The following is an 18,537-nucleotide window of genomic DNA, read 5'->3' as shown; positions in this document are numbered from 1 at the left end:
AAACCCCAATTTCCTGAGCTCCAGTCCCATATCACCAACAGCCTATTGGACATTTTAACAGGATTTAGACATGTAAATTTTAACATGTCTAAATGTCTTAACATGTTTAAATCAGAACTCATTATTTTTTCTCCTAAGTCTTCCCTATTTTAAGTATCCCTATTAATGTTGAGGATATCAACACCCCCTCCCAGGCACCCAGATTTGCAACTTCAAGTGTCATAACTCCTCATTTCATCCCACATATCCAATAAATCAGCAAATCTTGTCATTTATACCTTTACAACATCTCTCTTTTACATCCCTTGCTCTTCACTCATATAACCATCAACATAGTTCAGACCTTCATCATTTCTTACAGACTACCATAATCACCTTCTAATTAACTGGTCTCTTCATCTCAAGTCTTTTCCAATTTCAATTTGTCCTCCACTCAGTCATCAAAGGGATTTTTCTAAATTGTAGACCTGACCATATCATTTCCCTACTCAGCAAACTCCATTGGCTTCCTCCAACCTCCAAGATCAAATACACAGTCCTTTGATTAGCATTTTAATCCCTTTATAAACTGGCCTCTTCCTAAGTTCCTAGTTTTTTTAGACTTTCCTCTCCATGCACTCTGCTATTCAACTATGCTGGCCCATGCCTCATAGGTCCATCTCCTATTTCTGTACCCCTGAATTCATGCCTGGAATGTTTTCTTTCTTTACCCCTACCTCTTAGTTTCCCTGGTGTCCTTCAAAATTCTCATCTGTCATCTTAAGGTTCTCCTACTTCTATGTATACTATATGTATCCATTTAATTTCATATTTTCCCCATTAGAATACAAAGTCCTTGAAGGTAGGAAATATTTTTGCCTTTCTTTGTATTCCCAACACAATACCTGGCACATAGTAAGTGTTTTATAAATAAATACTTATCAATTGAATGACTGACTATGGCCAAGCTATGCAGAATAAAGGTGTGGGAAAAACAGGAAAAATTGACCTGCTCACTTTCAGAAAACATTTAGGCTTTTTAAACACACCCTTAATCCCCAATCAAATGCCCTGAGGTGTGTATGACTGCATATTAAAGAATCATAGAGTTTTGAACTAGGGAGGACATTTTTCTAGATAAACATTTTTAATTGGAGGCTTAATGTACAGAGATTTAGAAGAAATGCTGGCAATATATTTTTTAAAATTCTAATAAAAAAGGGGGCTCATTAACTGCTACAATACAAAGATTCAAAACTAAATGAACATTCATCACCTTATATGTAAAAGGCAGATATGAAAAAGGGAAAAAAGAGAGGAGACAAATGTCACAAATGGTTTTTCAAATAAAGATAAAACTTGGACCTCATAATCTTAAGAGAGAGGGAAATCAGACCCAGTTGCACTCATTAAACAGAGATAACAACAACAACAAAAATAATTTTTATAATGATGATAATAATACACAGGCAGATACTCAGATGCAGTGCACTCTTGCCAGGTTGATTTTCAATTACATTTCACTGATGTATTCATTTGTTTCTTAATGTGCTCATCTTGCCCATTAAGAATAATTAGCAGCTTTGCTTAGAGATTTCCTGGCTCCTGGCAGTGTTTCCACATTTTTTGTTGACATTCATTTTTACTTTTGTAGAAAGTAATTTTTGGATGGTATATTATAACTGGTACATTATTTAAGCTTTCCAAATTTTATAGGGAAAGTGTAAATAAGTCATTTTAGGGAGAGTTTCAGTCATAGAACATTAATAATATGCACAATAATTGTAGTATTATTGAATGCTACAAAAGGTGGGCAGAAGACTAGAAAACAGTATTTCATTCATATTAATTTCATTCATTAAAACAGATTATGATAAATGCCAGCTAACCATAAACTCTGTTAGTAAAATAACATTAGTATCAAAAGCTGGCGAGAAATCATCACCAGTTTTGATGGTTTTATATTTGCTTTTTTAATACTTAAGAAAAAGAAAATTATGTTTAGGTCTTGTAGGAAAGGATATGTTAATAGGGAACAACCACAAGATAAAAATAAGTACATCAGGAGAGACTGGAAGACAGTAAAATAAAACACAATACCCATTTTGGCATATGCTCTTGAAAGGGCTCACTTTATCTACATTATAAAGTTTTTTTTTTTTTTTTTTTTTTTTTTTGCCTCTTGCCCTACGGCCCCCCGCTATATTAAACCCATTGTAAAACCCAGCACAATAAAGTGCTCTGAATGCTGAGCTTCTGAAGACCAAATGTTAAAAATCCATTTTCTTGGGAGGGGGCTGCACCAATCATTTCTTTGAAAGGCCAGCAGAGTGAATGCAGAATCTGAGATTTACTTTATGATTTCAAGACCTGGGATGGTAGCTTCAAAATGGAGCCTATAAAGCATAGGTGTATTAATTAAATGACATTAACATTTTTAACCTTTGGGGAAAGCTTTGTGGGCTTAGTTAAATGAGAGGGCATTTTCAATAAATCTGAATTTATATTCTGACTAGAGATATTTCCTCAGTTTGGTAAAAGTTCAAATTGGTTTGTGAGCTTATTAAAAGAAGTAGCTGCCACCTTGCAAATTGCATTTGTTACTGAGGCCTCAAAGTTTCTGTGGCTAAAATATCTCTCTCTTCTTGAGTAATAATACCTCCTCCCTACCCCAATTTTCCTCAGGTCATCAAATCGGGCCAAAGGAGAATACCAATTCCTTCTTGATCCCTGTTTTTCCTCTGATCTGTTAAGGAATAAAACTATGCTATGATATAAAATTCAGTTAAATTATAATAGCATCAGCTTATCCTTAAAAAATTGTAAAAATTTTCAATTAGTCCCTCCAGATTATAATAAAAGTCTTGCATTTTAAAGAAAAGAGACTGAGATTTGATTGGTCATGTTTTCCTTCCTGATTTTTTTTTTTAAGTCTGTCAAACAATTAGCTAGGTGGGGCTCTTCCAAGTGTACAAGTAGAAATGAACAATATTAGTTAATGTTCTTGTACCACCCTTCTTCAGTGTGAGCAGCCTGACAGAGCTGCTGCAAATTCCTTGGAAAGAAAATAATAATTGATAGTCAAATTCCCAAAATGGAAATCCAAAGCACACACAAGGGTATTTCAAATACAATTCAGGAAAAAAAAAATCAAAGCCTTCCTGATATCTCAGTGGCTTAAGAATCAAATAAACTGTCTGCCTTTATGGGATGCAAATGTTACACAAACTGAAAAATCCAAAGCAAACATATCTTCTACTTTTCCTCTCGATTTCTAATGGCCATTAACTTTCCCTGAACAAACCAGTTCCATGGCTGCAGTGGGCACAAATTATGCTTGCTTTCTTAAAGTACAGTTCAATTTTCACCAACTCTGTGTACATATTAGTAAAGTATAATCTAATATAATAGGGTATGCACTGTAATAACCTATTAGAAAAAAGGGAGATAGGTTTTCGTAATCCTAAATAAAAGGCAATAATGGAAAAGTGATAGCCATTTTAAGTGGAAGGATGTAGATAACTTCAAGGCAATTATAATGCTAACAGCATTATAGGGAGTAACAATATTATAGCATACACCTCACATAATAATACAAAAGATTAATACCTGAAAGAAAACTGGAAGTAAATTTTTTCTAGTATCACCCAGAGTAATATATACTAAATGAATAAATAATTTCCCATAATGGCAAGTTTTCTCCAAAGGATTCCACTGAAAAAAATAGAAAGAGAATATCTGAAAAGTAACAACCAAATTTTATATATTTTTTCCTGCTGCCCATAAATAGGCATCTCTTTGACAAGAAGTGATGTGAAGAATATTTCAATCGGAAAACAATGTACTTTTGTTCACTGAATTCTATATATTTCTACTTTTTTAATTACTTATGAGGGGAAACTCTTTAAAAAAAAAAACATATATACCCCATGCTGTCTTTCTTTCTACCAATTGTTCCTCAGCCAGGAAAAAGGAACGAGCACAACAAACCCCGTTTTCTATCTGAATAAGGATACTTTTGATGGCCTTTTCATTCCCATCAGTTAACAGAACTTCTTTGACATCTGCAGAAATAGCAACCTGAAAAAAAAAAAAAGGAGCACAGCAAACAATGAGCAAATATGCTTGTCTGTGTGGAAGTGAAGACAGGAGTGACAAGCCTTCAGTATCATGCTTCCTCACCTATTTCTCTGTAACAATCTTCAATCTTTTTTCATTTTATGTCTGCATTATTTTAATCATTCAATCAAATCAGTCAATACTTTTATCATTCCATTTGCGGGAGCCTCTATCTTGCTATCATTCTGTTCAGTAATTGCATTGTGACAGCGGATGATGGTATTCTGAGAGGCTTTCATTTGCGGGCTTCTGTTTATCTAGCAGAGCCATCATACGAGGCTGTCACTCTGCCTTTCACTCGGCTTCTGTCTGACTGCCTGATGCCCTTCATATAACTTTGCATTGCAGGCAGATGGCTTTGTAAGGGTAATTTTTTTGTGAGCTTTGACATGCTCACACATTGGGCTGTAACCTCGACACATTGTATGAGAGCGACAGGTTTGTCAAATGCCAATCAGTGTAACAATATGCTTTTATTTGTAGAGACATAAAAACTTGTCTAATGCACTGTGCTGCTACATAATATCTCCTGAATACATGACTCAGAACCCAGAGAATGGTGAACGACGTTCCTGAATGGCCAATCTAATTCAAAAGAATCTAATTACTGAGAGCTCTGGATCATGTTTGTTGGTGTAATAATGCAGGCAAAACATTAGCAGCTATATCATAGTGCTCCAACTGTGATTCGCCAGGCTATTCCTGTATCTTAGCAAATGGGACTATAATCTGAAAAAAAAATGCTTTAGCTATGGCAATGAAAGCCCGAGCGTGGCCTGGAATGTCACAACAAGAGATATTGACTACACGGAGGTAAAATGTTTCTGCTCATCGAGGCAACCATAAAATCAATATGATCCGAAAGCAAGTCAATCTAGAAGGTCTCTCAAGACTCGGCAGCTTGACCGCAGCTGATGCTGTTGACGGTTCTCTGACCCAGCAGTTGGAGGCACTGGAACATTTTTTCTTTTGTTCCTCCCTCTGAATGGGATTGGAATTGAGAAAAGACCTACCATGAGCCCAGCCAAGCATGTCAAGCCACCCCCTAGCTCACACACAGCAAGGTCCCTGAAAGAGAGAAAAGAAATGGTAGAACCTATACAAATTAGAGGAAAATGGCCAGAGAGACATATATGTTACAAGAACAAATTGCCATCTGCAGTAAGGACGGCAATACCAGGAAGTTGTAGAGACACGACTGGGCTACCTCATGTCGTTTTGCGTTTTAAAAATAATTATGAAATAGAAAAGTCACAAAGCAGGCAAATCAGTGGGGGTTCCCTCATTAGTGTTCACTGCAACATTACCACCGCTGAGCTGAAAAATCTGAGAAGGTTCCCTTTTTTCCCTTGTCAATGGCGCTGTCTTTTAGAACTAAACTGGCTAGAGTAGCGAAAGATAATTGTCAGGAAAGGATAACACTGTTAATCCACATTCATTCCTTCAAAAACAGTTAGACAAGTAAATGGCGAATATACGTGTGTGTACCTATATCTAGCGCGTACACACACAACCCACACAAATAAATGCACTTTGATATGTTTTTGTTTTTTTTTAAATTCTGAAGCAAACATAATCATTTCGGAAAGGCAAACAGCTCCACAAAGAACAATTATACAAAGAGCGTTTAGTAAGTAACACTTACATCACAAGTGACCCCAACACAACGCAGTGATTAAACAAGGAGGAGCATATTATGGCTTAACCATCCAACCCAAGGCTAAAGTAATGCTACAAGCTTTGGCTCAGCCTCACAAAAGTAAGGCAGTTTTAAGCTAAGGCTGGAAATCTGACGTGGCACTCTGCACTTACCTTCCCCTTTGTGCCTAAGTATCTCTCCACTACGGGGGACATTCTCACCCGGGATGGGATGCTCACTGATTGGAGTTCCACAGAAAAGCTTACGCTCAGAGAGAGGAGCGAAGGCTGGACTTTCAGGGCAGATTTGCAGCCCCAAGTCTCAACTGCCCTGCTTTTCTTTGGTACATTCAAACCCTCAGAATCATTTCTTCTTCACATTTGGGGGGGATTTCTTGCCTTAGGGTGGAAAGAAAAAGCAGGACTAAAAAAAAGAAAAGGAGGGAAGGTAGAGGGATAGAATTTTCATATATCTATATGTAATTTTTTTAAATGGACTTAATTGCCATCTAGTTATTCAAAGTAATTATGGATTAGTTGGTAAATATGGACCTAAGGAGTTTCAAAAATATATTATTATTGAATCAGCTAATAAATACATATTTTTTAAAATGCACCCTGATTCCTAATGGTTTTTTTGGAATCATAATTGACTACTGAGTAAGTACATATTTGGTGACTTTGGGAAAATGGGAATGAAAATTTAAAACCAACAAACAAACTATATTCTCCAGTTCTACCAGGAATCTTTAGGAAATCTGAAAGGAAAACATTTTTAAAACCCCACCAACTGATTCAATCTGATATGCATAGTCATAGATGAAAACATTTCTGTGGCATGAGTTGATAATGAACATTTATGTTTTATAAACACACTGTTGATTATATAAAATATCTTTAAATTCTGGAGTGGAATGGAATCTTAAAATAATAGTAGTACAGCCTTATTTATCAAATATTCTTTTAATGGATTCCTCAGTAGAAGATGAACAATGTCTATTTTTTCCAACCTTCACAATCAGAACTGATCGATTAGAGCTTCACTTTTGTTTTTCCCAAATCAAAGTAAAATAAAATGCCTTGAGTGGAAATCAAAAATCTTTGACATGTAGCAAAAAGCTTGCTGTGCGATATTAGTAGCCAAAGGCCGTCCAGATTCCTTTGTCAAGAGCTACATGTTTTCACCTTGAACTTTTTCTACAATTTAATCTGAAGACTTTAATCATGGAAATCTTTATACCATGCATGCAGATACAATACACCTAATGGCCTGCAAAGTATCTTTTAAAGTGCAGCTTGGTACCTGAACATCTGATTGTGCTTGAGGCAGTAGTAGGCCAGAACCTCTTCAGAAGGCCAGATACCTATAAAACACAAAGACAGGCATATTTTGAATAGAAAAGTCCTCATTTTTAGAGTTGGCCATTATTTTAAAAGCCATTTTCAACTTGAAGCAAATTTACTATTTATTATTCTTACTATATGGAACTATATAGTATGCACATTTTTTTGAGGGGGGGACTGAGAAATGGGAACATTATTACCATTTCTTCTCAGAAAAATAATAATATATGCTAGATAGATTTTTACCCAGTTAATCTTCCATAATGATTATGAATGACAACAAAGAAAATTACAAATGGCAAGGGCTAAATTCTATGTGAATCACTCTTTTGCATGAGAATCTATTTTTTAGTCAATTAACAAGTTTTTATTAGTCACCTCCTATGTATGGAATTCTGCATGTAATTTAATAACAACAACCAAAAAAGCATTTTTAAATAAATCACAAATTGCAAGCATCTAAGCTAGACACAATAGATATAACAAAAATAGTAGTCTTTGCCCTCAATAAAGTCAGATTCTATCGGAAATAGAGATATGGGAGATATAGTATGTATACCAATAAGTAAATGTGAAAGAAATGCAAAGTATTTTAAAATGAGAGTGCTAACAACTGTGGTGAGAAGGACGCCCTATCTGTGCTTTTTAAATAAGTTAGCTAGAGCACCAGCCCTGAAGTCAGGAGGACCTGAGTTCAAATCTGGTCTCTACACTTAACAATTCCTGGCTGTGTGACCCCTGGGTAAATCGCTTGACCTCAATTGCCTCAGCAAAAATAAAAATAAAAATTTTTTTTAAAATAAAAGAAATTAGCTCAAGATGCTTCAAGGTGGAGGTGAGGAGGGAGGGCATTCCAAACATGGGTGACCACTTATGTAAAGACTATCCTAAACAAAAACGAATGAAAAACCATCCACAGGGTAAATTAATTGATCAGAGACCTCCTGGTAAACTACTTGTTCAACCCTACACCAAACTCCATAGCATTGTTTTGTTTAAATTTCAGTTACTATACTTATTGACCAATTCAATTAATTTTTTTTCAAATTGTGGATTTCCAGCTTATTTATTCAATCAGTCAGGTAATCAATAAATATTTAATGACTGCTTATTAAGTGCCAAGTACTGTGCTAAGTAAACCCTAGGGATATCAAAAGAGGTAAAATACCATCCTTGCTCTCAAGGAGCTCACAATCTAATGGGGGGAGGAATAAGCAGAGAATGTGTTCAGACAAGCTATATGGAGGGAAAATAGAAAATAACTAAAGAGCAAAGACACTAGAATTAGGGTGCTGGAAAAAGTTTCCTGTAGAAGTTTATATTTTAGCTTGGGTTTGAGGACTTAGCCTTGAAGCGGAATTGGATTAATCTTGTAATTAGTAATTAATTATATATAATTAACTGTGTATGAAAAATATAACATACAACAATTCAACAAGTATATATTATATGCCTTATTTTGAGTAAGGCACTGTGCTAGAAGCCAGTAATAAGGCCATGGAGTTGTCTTTAAGGAGTTTACAATTCAGGAGGATAAAATAAAGTAGTTACTATACAAACTGGCAAGTTATTCTAAAAGATCTGAGGAAGGAGTGATCATTTCCACTACGATTAGCACTATTAAGAAAGGTTTCATGGAAGAGGATGTATCTGAGCTAGTGTATGTCAATATATATCAGAATCACTAAATTTTGGGGACTTAAGAACTCAGAAATCATCTAGCTCAGAAATTTTTGTAATTTTTTTTTCATCTTGGAGCCCTCCTTAAACTTTCACATACATAAAATATGTAGCATTACAAAGAAAACTAATTATATTAAAATAAAAGTATACATTTTCCACATCCATATTCATACATACCCCATCCTGAAACCAAGGAGTCTGTGAACCCCAAGTTAAGAATCCCATACCCCCTGGAGAAGTTACTTTTAGCCTATGACCATTTGGACTTTTATTTGAAGACTTCCAATAAGGAAGAATTCCTACTACCTCTCTACACAGTCATTCTACTTCTGTATAAGTTTAACTTTTAGGAAGTTTGTATTTCTAGCAACCATAAATATTAATAAAATTAAAATTTCCACATTGTGTCTAATTCTTTCTTCTAGAACCAGAATTACTCTAGCCATATATCTATAGGCTACATGTGTAATACATAATATGTACACATATACATATATACATACATATACAGAATAAGTCTAATCTTAAATATAAATACATACAAATATGTGCACATGTTTGTATATATATATATGTATATGAAACAGTCCCTCAATTACCCTGAGAATAGCTATTCTGTCTTCTCCAAATCTTTTCTTCTCTTATATGGTATCCTTTTTCAAGTCCCCTTACTATCATGGTGGCTCTCCTTTGAATGCAATTCAACTTGACAATTTCCTGCTTAAAATGTGGTACCCAGAAGTCAATACTATGTTCGAGTTGAGGTCTAATTCAAATTAATCCACAAACATTTATTGAGTGATTACTCTAGACTAGGCTCCATGCTGTGGCAGGAGAGAGAATAGTAAGCTTATTGCCTTCCTTTTTTCTAGACACCATACTTCTCTTATCAGAAATTCTTTGTTACAGATGATACCACCAAAAATCAAGGACAGTCAACTTCAGAGACATATTTTTCCCCTGGTCTGAATGCCATGGCAGGAATAATAATATGAAGTGCTCTGTTGACTTCCCAGGCATTGAGGGCACACATAATAAGATTTTCTTTCTTTTTGGATACATTCCCAACTGTCATCAGTGAGAAAACAGGCAGCTTCAAAGAACAAGATGACAGAGGGGAAAAAAGGGAACAAAAGTCCAGGAGATTCAACTGACAAGTATTTTTGTTATGATATAAATTATTCTCAAGGTAATTAGATAAGAAGGCTCATAGGAGCTCAGGAAAAGAGCAAGGAAGACTTAGTAAGTAATAGTCGAAATCATAGCACATCAGAGCTAGATTAGAATTTAAGGGACCATTGATCTAACTTCCCTATTTGATCTAAAGGCTGAAGGAATGGAAGCCCAGGATGATGAAATAAATTTACCTGAATACCTAGTTAGTGGCAGAATTGGGACTAGAAACTAGTGCTTTGCCTCTGTTTGGGAAGGGGAGTTGGGGTACCAGTCAAGCTCAAATACCAATAACCTATAGTCAAAGTGAAGAGGTAAAAGATGGAGTGTGTGATCTTTCAGGGAAAGATCTGAGGGAAAACAAGGCAAATGGAAATAACATTTAGTTATACAAGTATCTAACCAAATCATCTAGTCCAGGGGTTCTCAAACTCCGGCCCCTGGGCCAGATGCGGCCCACTGAGGACATTTATTTGGCCCGCTGGTTATGAAAAATGGGCTGAGGGGCGGTGACAGTGTGAGTTTTTGTTTTTACTACAGTCCGACCCTCCAACAGTCTGAGGGACAGTGAACTGGCCCCCTATTTAAAAAGTGTGAGGACCACTGATTCTAGTCATAGAATCTTAGAATTTGAAGAGAATCCTCAAGGATCATTTGACTTATGCTTAGTATGGGAATAGTATGCTTAGTGGGAATATCTTCAGTGACAAGGTACTCACTACTTCATGAGGCAACCATTACTAAGCTATCTCAATGTGGCCAAGATCTCACCCACTGGGCAGTCCTAATATCCACAGAGAATACTTCCGGGCCTCAATCTCCCGTTGCACTGTGGCGCTGCCCATTTAAAGGGCCCTTACAGCAACCTATGTATTACACATTGGGAAAGTTCTAAATGTCAGGGAATTTTTTTTCCTCTTTTCTTCCTCTACAACTTCTAGACACTACTACTAGTTAAGCCCTCTGGGGGTGGATAAAATAAACCTAATATTACATCTTCCACAAAATGGCCCTTCAAATACTTGAATCTTTGTATGATTGGATTTCCAGTTCCCTGGCTATCCTAGATGCTCTTTGTATAGATCTATGGCAGCTCATCATGGAACACAATACTCTAGATGTAGTCCCATCAGTGCAGCAAAACTTGAACTATCACTTCTGTCTTCCTAAAAATAGTGTTTATATTGCTATAATCCAAGATTGCATTGACTTTTAAGGATTGTGCTATTGTATTGTTGCCTTTCTTCTTTGATTATTTTCTATTTTTTTCTATATATGGCTTGATTGTGTGTAGTTATTTACATGTCGTCTTCTCATTAGATCACCACTTCCTTGAGGGCAGGGCCTCTTTTGCCTTTTTTGTGTCTTTAGTACTTAGCATAGTGTATGTTGTTGTTGTTAGTTTTTTTGGGGGGGCCGGGGGTATCTTTTGCCTTTCTTTGTATCTCTAGTACTTAGCACAGTGCTTGATAAAGAATAGGCACTCCTTAAATGTTTTATTAATTGATTTATTCATACTGAAAATGAGAAATACATTTACTAAAACTCTAGATTTTTTCACATAAACTTATGTGTCCATACCTTCCCCATCTTATATTCTGATGTTGATTTTTTGAAATTAATTATAGCATTTTGATTTGTCACTATTAAATTACATCTTTTTAGATTTGAGCTATCAATTTATCTTTTATAGTACTTTTGTATTCTAACTTGATTGTTCAACATATCAGCTATCTCTCCAAATTTCATTTCTTCTGAAAATTTGATAAGAATGCCATCTATGCTTTTATTTAAGCCATTGATAAAAATGTTGAACAACACAGAGGCAAAAACAAATCTCTGGGCACTTTGCTAGAGATCTTCCAGGATGACATTGATCTATCAAGGACTATTTTAGGGTCCAGCCATTTAATCAATTCCAACTCTACCTAACTGTACTATCATCTAGTCTCCATTTATCCATCTGGTCCATTAAGATAACATACTGAAATCTAAGTATATAAAGTACCCAAAGAATATGTTCACATTATCAGATTCTAGGGAGAGTGACGATGTATTTTATGTTTCTTTTACAGCAGATGTGCATAGGATAATACAATACTATAGACAGAGAAGGTGTAATAATTATAGTATCATAGGATTATAGATTTTGAGATAGAAAGAATCTTGGAGGTCATCCAGTTCAACCACTTTATTTTATAGATGAGGAAAAAGAGACCCAAAGAAGTTAAATATTTGCCCCAACTCATCCAGGTAGTAAGTGCTGGACTTAAAATCTGAACTCAGATTATTTGACTCCACATGTTTCTAGTAATCTAAAAAAATTACTGTGTGAGAGAGATTCTTAAAATTATCCAAAATTTAAACCGGAACAAAATGTCTCAGTGTAAGGTCTGAAATGTAGTCTTTAGTAAGGGTTCTAACATGGGATTCTTCTAGAATCTGTGGCATGTATTATTCACACAGATCTATCACATCACAAAGCCCCTGTTAAAATAAGGTGCCCCAGGCGTTGGTAGACACATATGGAGTAAAGCAATCCCTTGGGACTGCTTGGGGCAGAGGGAAATCAACAGGATAGTTGGAACCACACTGGGAGGGTGGATGGATAGCCCTAACAAGGGCATGCAGCGAGCTCCTGCAATTTTCATACCCCATCTGAAATGTAGCAGGGCCTCCACCAATCAATCAAAGCACTCCTGTTATGTTCTCACCACTAGCAAAAGAAAAGAATGGGAGTTGTGGGGAGGAACTACACAGAGCGGCATTTAGAATAGCTACATTATTGATCCAACAAAAGCATCACAGAACATTTTAATTAATGGTTTATTCTGGATATAACTTAGTCTTAAAAACATATGGAATGAATTAGGACACTTTTAAAAGTTGTTCTGTGATATGTGGCTTCCCTTTCTTTGGTTCCCTCTGTAAATTAAATGAGTTCATTTAATGGGAGGGGGAGAGAGAGAGAGAGAGAGAGAGAGAGAGAGAGAGAGAGAGAGAGAGAGAGAGAGAGAGAGAGAGAGAGAGAGAGAGAGAGAGAGAGAATGAGAGAGAGAGAAGACTCTTGAAGCCTTTGGTCCCATAAAAGCATTAGTTAACTACAGATCCAATTTAGAAAAAGAACAGTATATTCCACCAATGTTTCCATGGACATTTGGTTTCATTTTCTATTTTCTTTCAAATAAAATGCCAGGTTGTGTATAGACTCCATTGTTGTGGGACCAAATAAGTTTGCTGAGCTCTACATATACAACAGCAAATAAATATAGTCCCTCATCTAAGAGAAAGAAGGATGGAAGGAAGGAAGGAAAGAAGGAAAGAAGGAAGGAAGGAAGGAAGGAAGGAAGGAAGGAAGGAAGGAAGGAAGGAAGGAAGGAAGGAAGGAAGGAAGGAAGGAAGGAAGGAAGGAAGGAAGGAAGGAAGGAAGGAAAGAAGGAAAGAAGGAAGGAAGGAAGGAGAACAGATGAAAACGAGAAAAGGAAGGATGAAAATAAGCATTTATTAAGTGTTTACCATATGCCAGATGCCATGTTAAATGCCAAGGATAAAAATACAAACAAAAAGAAAGACTGTTCCAGTTATCAAAGAATTCATATTCCAACAGGGGAAGACAACACACAAATGAGAGATAGGGGGAGCACTGAAGGATGATTTTTAGCAACACATTAATTGGGTAAGTTTGTGATTGGTCTATTTACAAAAAAGCTGGTGGTTAGTGAAGTGATTAGCTCAGTTATTTTAAAGGCTGGGCTTTGGGGGCTACATAAAAACAATTATGGCTATTACCAGCTATAATGCCAAGTAGATCCTACAATTACTTGATCTGGAAGGGGTAGTGGGGTAAGGAAGAGAACTGGGAAAGGGGTCTTTGGGGAAGAATTGGGGCTTTTAATTATCTTGAATTTTAGTACTTCTACCTTTCTCTTTGCCTTCATCAAAGAAGCTACATCAGACCTTTCAACAGCCATCACCTAGTAGAGTGGTTTTAATATGGCACAGTTACCCAGAGATGAGGAAGCTGGCAGACTGTTCATTCAGCACGACACACTTCCTTCATAAACAGCTGCTCCCCGAACAGGCAACACCTTTTTCTCCCCTACTTCAGACTAAATGCTCACCTCTCTGGGGATCACAGGTCTCAACAGATCAAGAGGAGTCAAAAGGTCTCTCTTAAACTTGCTGCTCAACTCAGAAAGGCCCCCATATACTCTCCCCTAAGCCACTGAGTTGATAGCAAGGACAGCTTTTGTGAACTTAATGAAAAGAAAAGCATCTTTGGCTTGGACAGGTAGGTAAGCCTCTTGGCTTGCTTTTAGAAGGGGATAAGTTCAAGGATCCCCAAGATAGAACATACATTCTGACTCATATTTCTGTAAGCTGACTGCATTTCGGCATGTCATTGACATAGTTGACCCAGACATTGTGCTGCCTCCAGAAGGTGAGGGTCTCTCAAAAAATACAAAATGCTCCAATCCACATTACTGAACATTAACAGCGGCATTTCCATGGCAGTGAACAGAAAATCCTTTTAAAAGCATTTAAAGGCTGACAGAATGAAAGGAAGTTATTCGACAATAAAATCATGAGGCCTTTAAAAAAGCCTGCAGAAGGACTTCTTGAAAAGTTTTCAGAAACATTCCCATGCTAACAGACACAACTAGGATCTTATTTCAATTCAATGTGTACATATAAAAAAGCACTTTTGATGTGTTTCCAATGGAAGAAATTTTGCCAGTGTTGGTACATTTTTATGATGACATCTAAGTAATCGTTTTTCTATGACTATTCTCACAAAACCCAACAAAACGAGAGGGGAAATCCATATCATGGCTTGAGACCGTTAAAGAGAGCAAAAGAGAATAAATATCTAAGTAACATATAGCACTGATGGCATCATTAGTCTCCCAGACCCCTTTTCATGCTCTATCCTGAAAACTTTATTATGCTTTGAGTTCTCAAGGTTGCTTACCTCAATTGTCCTTGGTATTTCTGGGCCCCAGATCATTGAGTGTAAATAGCTCAGCTTGGAGGAAGGGAATTTTCCAAGGTGACCCAGAAAATCAAATGGCAAGCACTGATTATATTTACGTAAGAGGCACCAAGCTGAGTCCTAGGATACAATAAACATCCCCACTCTACACACACACTCCCCCATCCTGCTAAAAACAAAAACAAAAAAAAAAAAAACCCAACCAATTCTTTCCCTCATGGAGTTTGCATTCTAATGAAGAAACAAGCCATAAATAACCAACACAGAAGACTATATAGTAAAATAAAAGAAGCTGTGAGTGTCCAAATACAATTCATGTTTATGTTATCCATATCTGTGTGTGTATGTAGGATTGTGAGTTGTTTCTGTGATGGATATGTGGTGGTTATGGGAAAGAAGAATGGAGGAGAAGGGAAGGAAATAAGAAACACTGGGTTCATCTTTCTGAGCAACCAAAACTTTCTCTAGAATTACCCACAAGTAACAAGTAATCTTTTTGGCGGTACAAACTAAAGGAAAAAATGGCCTAGCATGTTAAAGACAGAAAAATCAAGAAGTCATTAGGTAATCCAGAGATTGAATAACAAGTTCCTGAATAATTAAAGTAGGGTTGTGGCTTTGGAGTCAAAGGACCAGTATTCAAATCCGCTCTGTCACTTACTACTAAGGTGACTTATTTATTGTGCAAGTCAAGTAACTGTAAACTTCCCTAAGTTTCCTCACTGTCAAATGAGGGAATTCTCCAAAAGCATTTATTAAGTGCTCATTACATGCTAGGCACAGGGTTAATTGCTAGAGATATAAAGAGAAAAATGAAACAGTCTCTGCCTTGAAGCTTATATTTTATTAGAAGAAATCACATACACATATACATGTGCATATGTAAAAACTATACAAATAAACTGAAAGTAAAAGCAGATGGGCCAGGTAAGCTGTGCAGTGGATAGAACACTGGGCCTGGAGTCAGTAAGATTCATCTTTGTGAGTTCTAAACCATGCTCAGACACTTACCAGCTATGTAACCCTGGGCAAAACCCTGTTTACCTCAGTTTTCTCATCTGTAAAATGAGTTGGAGAAGGAAATGACCAAAGGGGGGGGGGGGGGTCACAAAAAATTGGATGACTGAAAAATGACTGAACTTATGAACTATTTTCTTCCACCCTTATATAAATATCAGCTAATATTATTACTTAACTGAAATTTATCTAAGACAGTTGAAACATATAGAATTCCTTCAAGAATCTATAGATCTTATTCATTAATATCTTAATGTTCCTTAGTTACTTATTAATAATTAACAATCCCCTCACTGTCACCTCTTCTCCCCAAAACATGTTTTTAAAGAGAAAGTTTCAAAATAAACTCTTTTGTGGCCTCTCTCCTCAACCCCCACCTGAAGAAGGAAATGTCAATCCACTCCAGCATCTTTTCCAAAATTAGGCCAAATGGTGCCACAAAGAATCAGACATGATTAAAAATAACTGAACAATAATAACAATGAGAGGCAATAACAATAATAGTAACAATAGCTAACTGCATATAGCATCTTAAGGTTTAGAAAGCTCTTTACATCATGCATGCATGCAGTGCACATATACATGTATATGTTATGTGCATAAACATGTTTATACATGTATGTATTATATTTCATACATATATAGGTATGTATATATGTACACAAACATACATACACACACACCCATTTAGGTGCCAAGGCTAGAAACTGAAATGCAATGCACTGAGGCGGTGTGGTATTGTTCATTGTTTGTCCTTAATTTTCAAAGAGAACCATGACATCAGGAAAGTGATGTTATGACTTGCAAGTGATTTGGATTTGAATGAGAGTTGTGCAAAGTCACCAACCAAATTTCTCCTCCTGAGTCATCTGGTGGTAGTGGCAAGGAGATATGGAGACAGCCCTGGATGCAGTAGGAGATCTTAACACTTTAAAACATTCCCCCTTATACCTTTATTTTTTTAATAGTATCTTATTTTTCCCCAATTACATGTCAAGACAATTTTAGCCTTCAATTTTACAAGATTTTGAGTTATAAATTTTACTCCCTCCCCTCTTCACAAATGGTAGGCAATTGATATAGATTTATGCATGTGCAATCATCTAAAACATATTTCCACATTGTGTAGTTGTGAAAGAAACAGATCAAAAGAAAAACAAACAAAAAAGAATAAAGTGAAAAAATTATGTTTTGCTCTGCATCAGAGTCCATCATTTCCTTATCTGTGGACAGCATTTTCCTTCCTGAGTCCTTTCTACTTGCCTTGGATCACTGAATCATTTATAGCTGATCATCATACAAGGCTCCTGATACTATGTACAATGTTTTCCTGGTTCTGCTCATTTCGTTTTGCGTCAGTTCATACAAGTGTTTCCAGGTTTTCTGAAATATCCCTATCCATCATCTCTTATTGCATAATAATATTCCATTGCATTCATTTGCCAAAGTTTGTTTAGCCATTCCCCAATTTATGGGCATCTCCTGAATTTCCAATATTATGCCATCATGAAAAGGGTTGCTATAAATACTATTGCACATGTAGGACCTTTTCCCCTTTTATGATTTCTTTGTAGAAATGCTGGATTAAAGGGCATGCACAATTTAGATGCCCTTTGGGCCTAGTTCAAAATGGCTCTCTAGAATGGTTGGATCACCCCAACCAACACTGCATTAGTGTCCCAATCTTCCCATATCCTCTCCAACATTTATGATTTTTTTTTGCATATTAGACAATCTGAGAGGTATGAGGTAATTTGCATTTCTCTAATCAAAAGTGATTTAGAACACTTCTTCACATGCCTATGGATAGCTTTGATTTCTTCATCTGAAAACTTCCTGTTAATATCCTTTTATCATTTGGCTTGAATTCTTATAAATTTATCAGAAAAATCTGTTATAGAAATTGTTTTGGAGCTTTCTGATTCCATTCTAATCTTGATGGCATTGGTTTTGTTTGTATAAAAGCCTTTTGATTTAATATAATAAAATATAATTATATAAATAATAATAAAATATTTTGCATTTTGTAATGATCTTGTTTGGTCATGAATTTTTCCCTTATCTATAGATCTGGCAGGTAGATTGATTATTCCTTGATCTTTTAATTTGATTATGGTATCACCCTTTATGTGTCATTTTGATCTTATCTTGGTATCCAGTGGGAGATGTTGGTCTATACCTAGTCCCATTGTTTTCTAGTTTTCCCAGAAGTTTTTTTTTTTAATTTATTTATTTTATAATTTAATTTTTATTTTATTTTATAATTATAACTTTTTTTTGACAGTACATATGCATGGGTAATTTTTTACAACATTATCCCTTGCACTTACTTCTATTCAGATTTTTTCCCTTCCTCCCCCAACCCCCTCCCCCAGACGGCAGGCAGTCTTATATATGTTAAATATATTACAGTATATTCTAGATACAATATATGTGTGTAGAACCGAATTTTTTGTTGCACAGGAAGAATTAGATTCAGAAGGTAAAAATAACAGTTTACACTCATTTCCCAGTCTTCCTTTTCTGGATGTAGCTGATTCTGTCCATCATTAATCAACTGGAATTGGGTTAGCTCTTCTCTATGTTGAAGA

General features: G+C 36.0%; 1 protein-coding gene across 5 annotated transcripts in view; it reads right to left on the bottom strand.

The window, feature by feature from the left end:
- Window positions 1-18,537, bottom strand: part of CAMKMT (calmodulin-lysine N-methyltransferase) — a 501,495-nt gene that overhangs the window by 69,284 nt on the left and 413,674 nt on the right. For 4 of the 5 annotated variants that reach the window (XM_074286712.1, XM_074286713.1, XM_074286716.1 and 1 more), the window contains 3 exons: window positions 7,040-7,100; window positions 5,112-5,166; window positions 3,996-4,059 (listed from right to left, as the gene is read on the bottom strand). In XM_074286712.1, coding sequence (XP_074142813.1) covers window positions 3,996-4,059; window positions 5,112-5,166; window positions 7,040-7,100 — 180 coding nt within the window. The remainder of the gene's footprint in view (window positions 1-3,995; window positions 4,060-5,111; window positions 5,167-7,039; window positions 7,101-18,537) is intronic. The other variant, XM_074286714.1, reaches the window with a different exon arrangement.

Source organism: Sminthopsis crassicaudata, chromosome 2 (assembly GCF_048593235.1).
Source record: "Sminthopsis crassicaudata isolate SCR6 chromosome 2, ASM4859323v1, whole genome shotgun sequence".
NCBI classification, from domain to species: Eukaryota; Metazoa; Chordata; class Mammalia; order Dasyuromorphia; family Dasyuridae; genus Sminthopsis; species Sminthopsis crassicaudata.
Note: the sequence above shows the minus strand (reverse complement) of the source record. Positions and strands in the feature narration are given on the sequence as shown.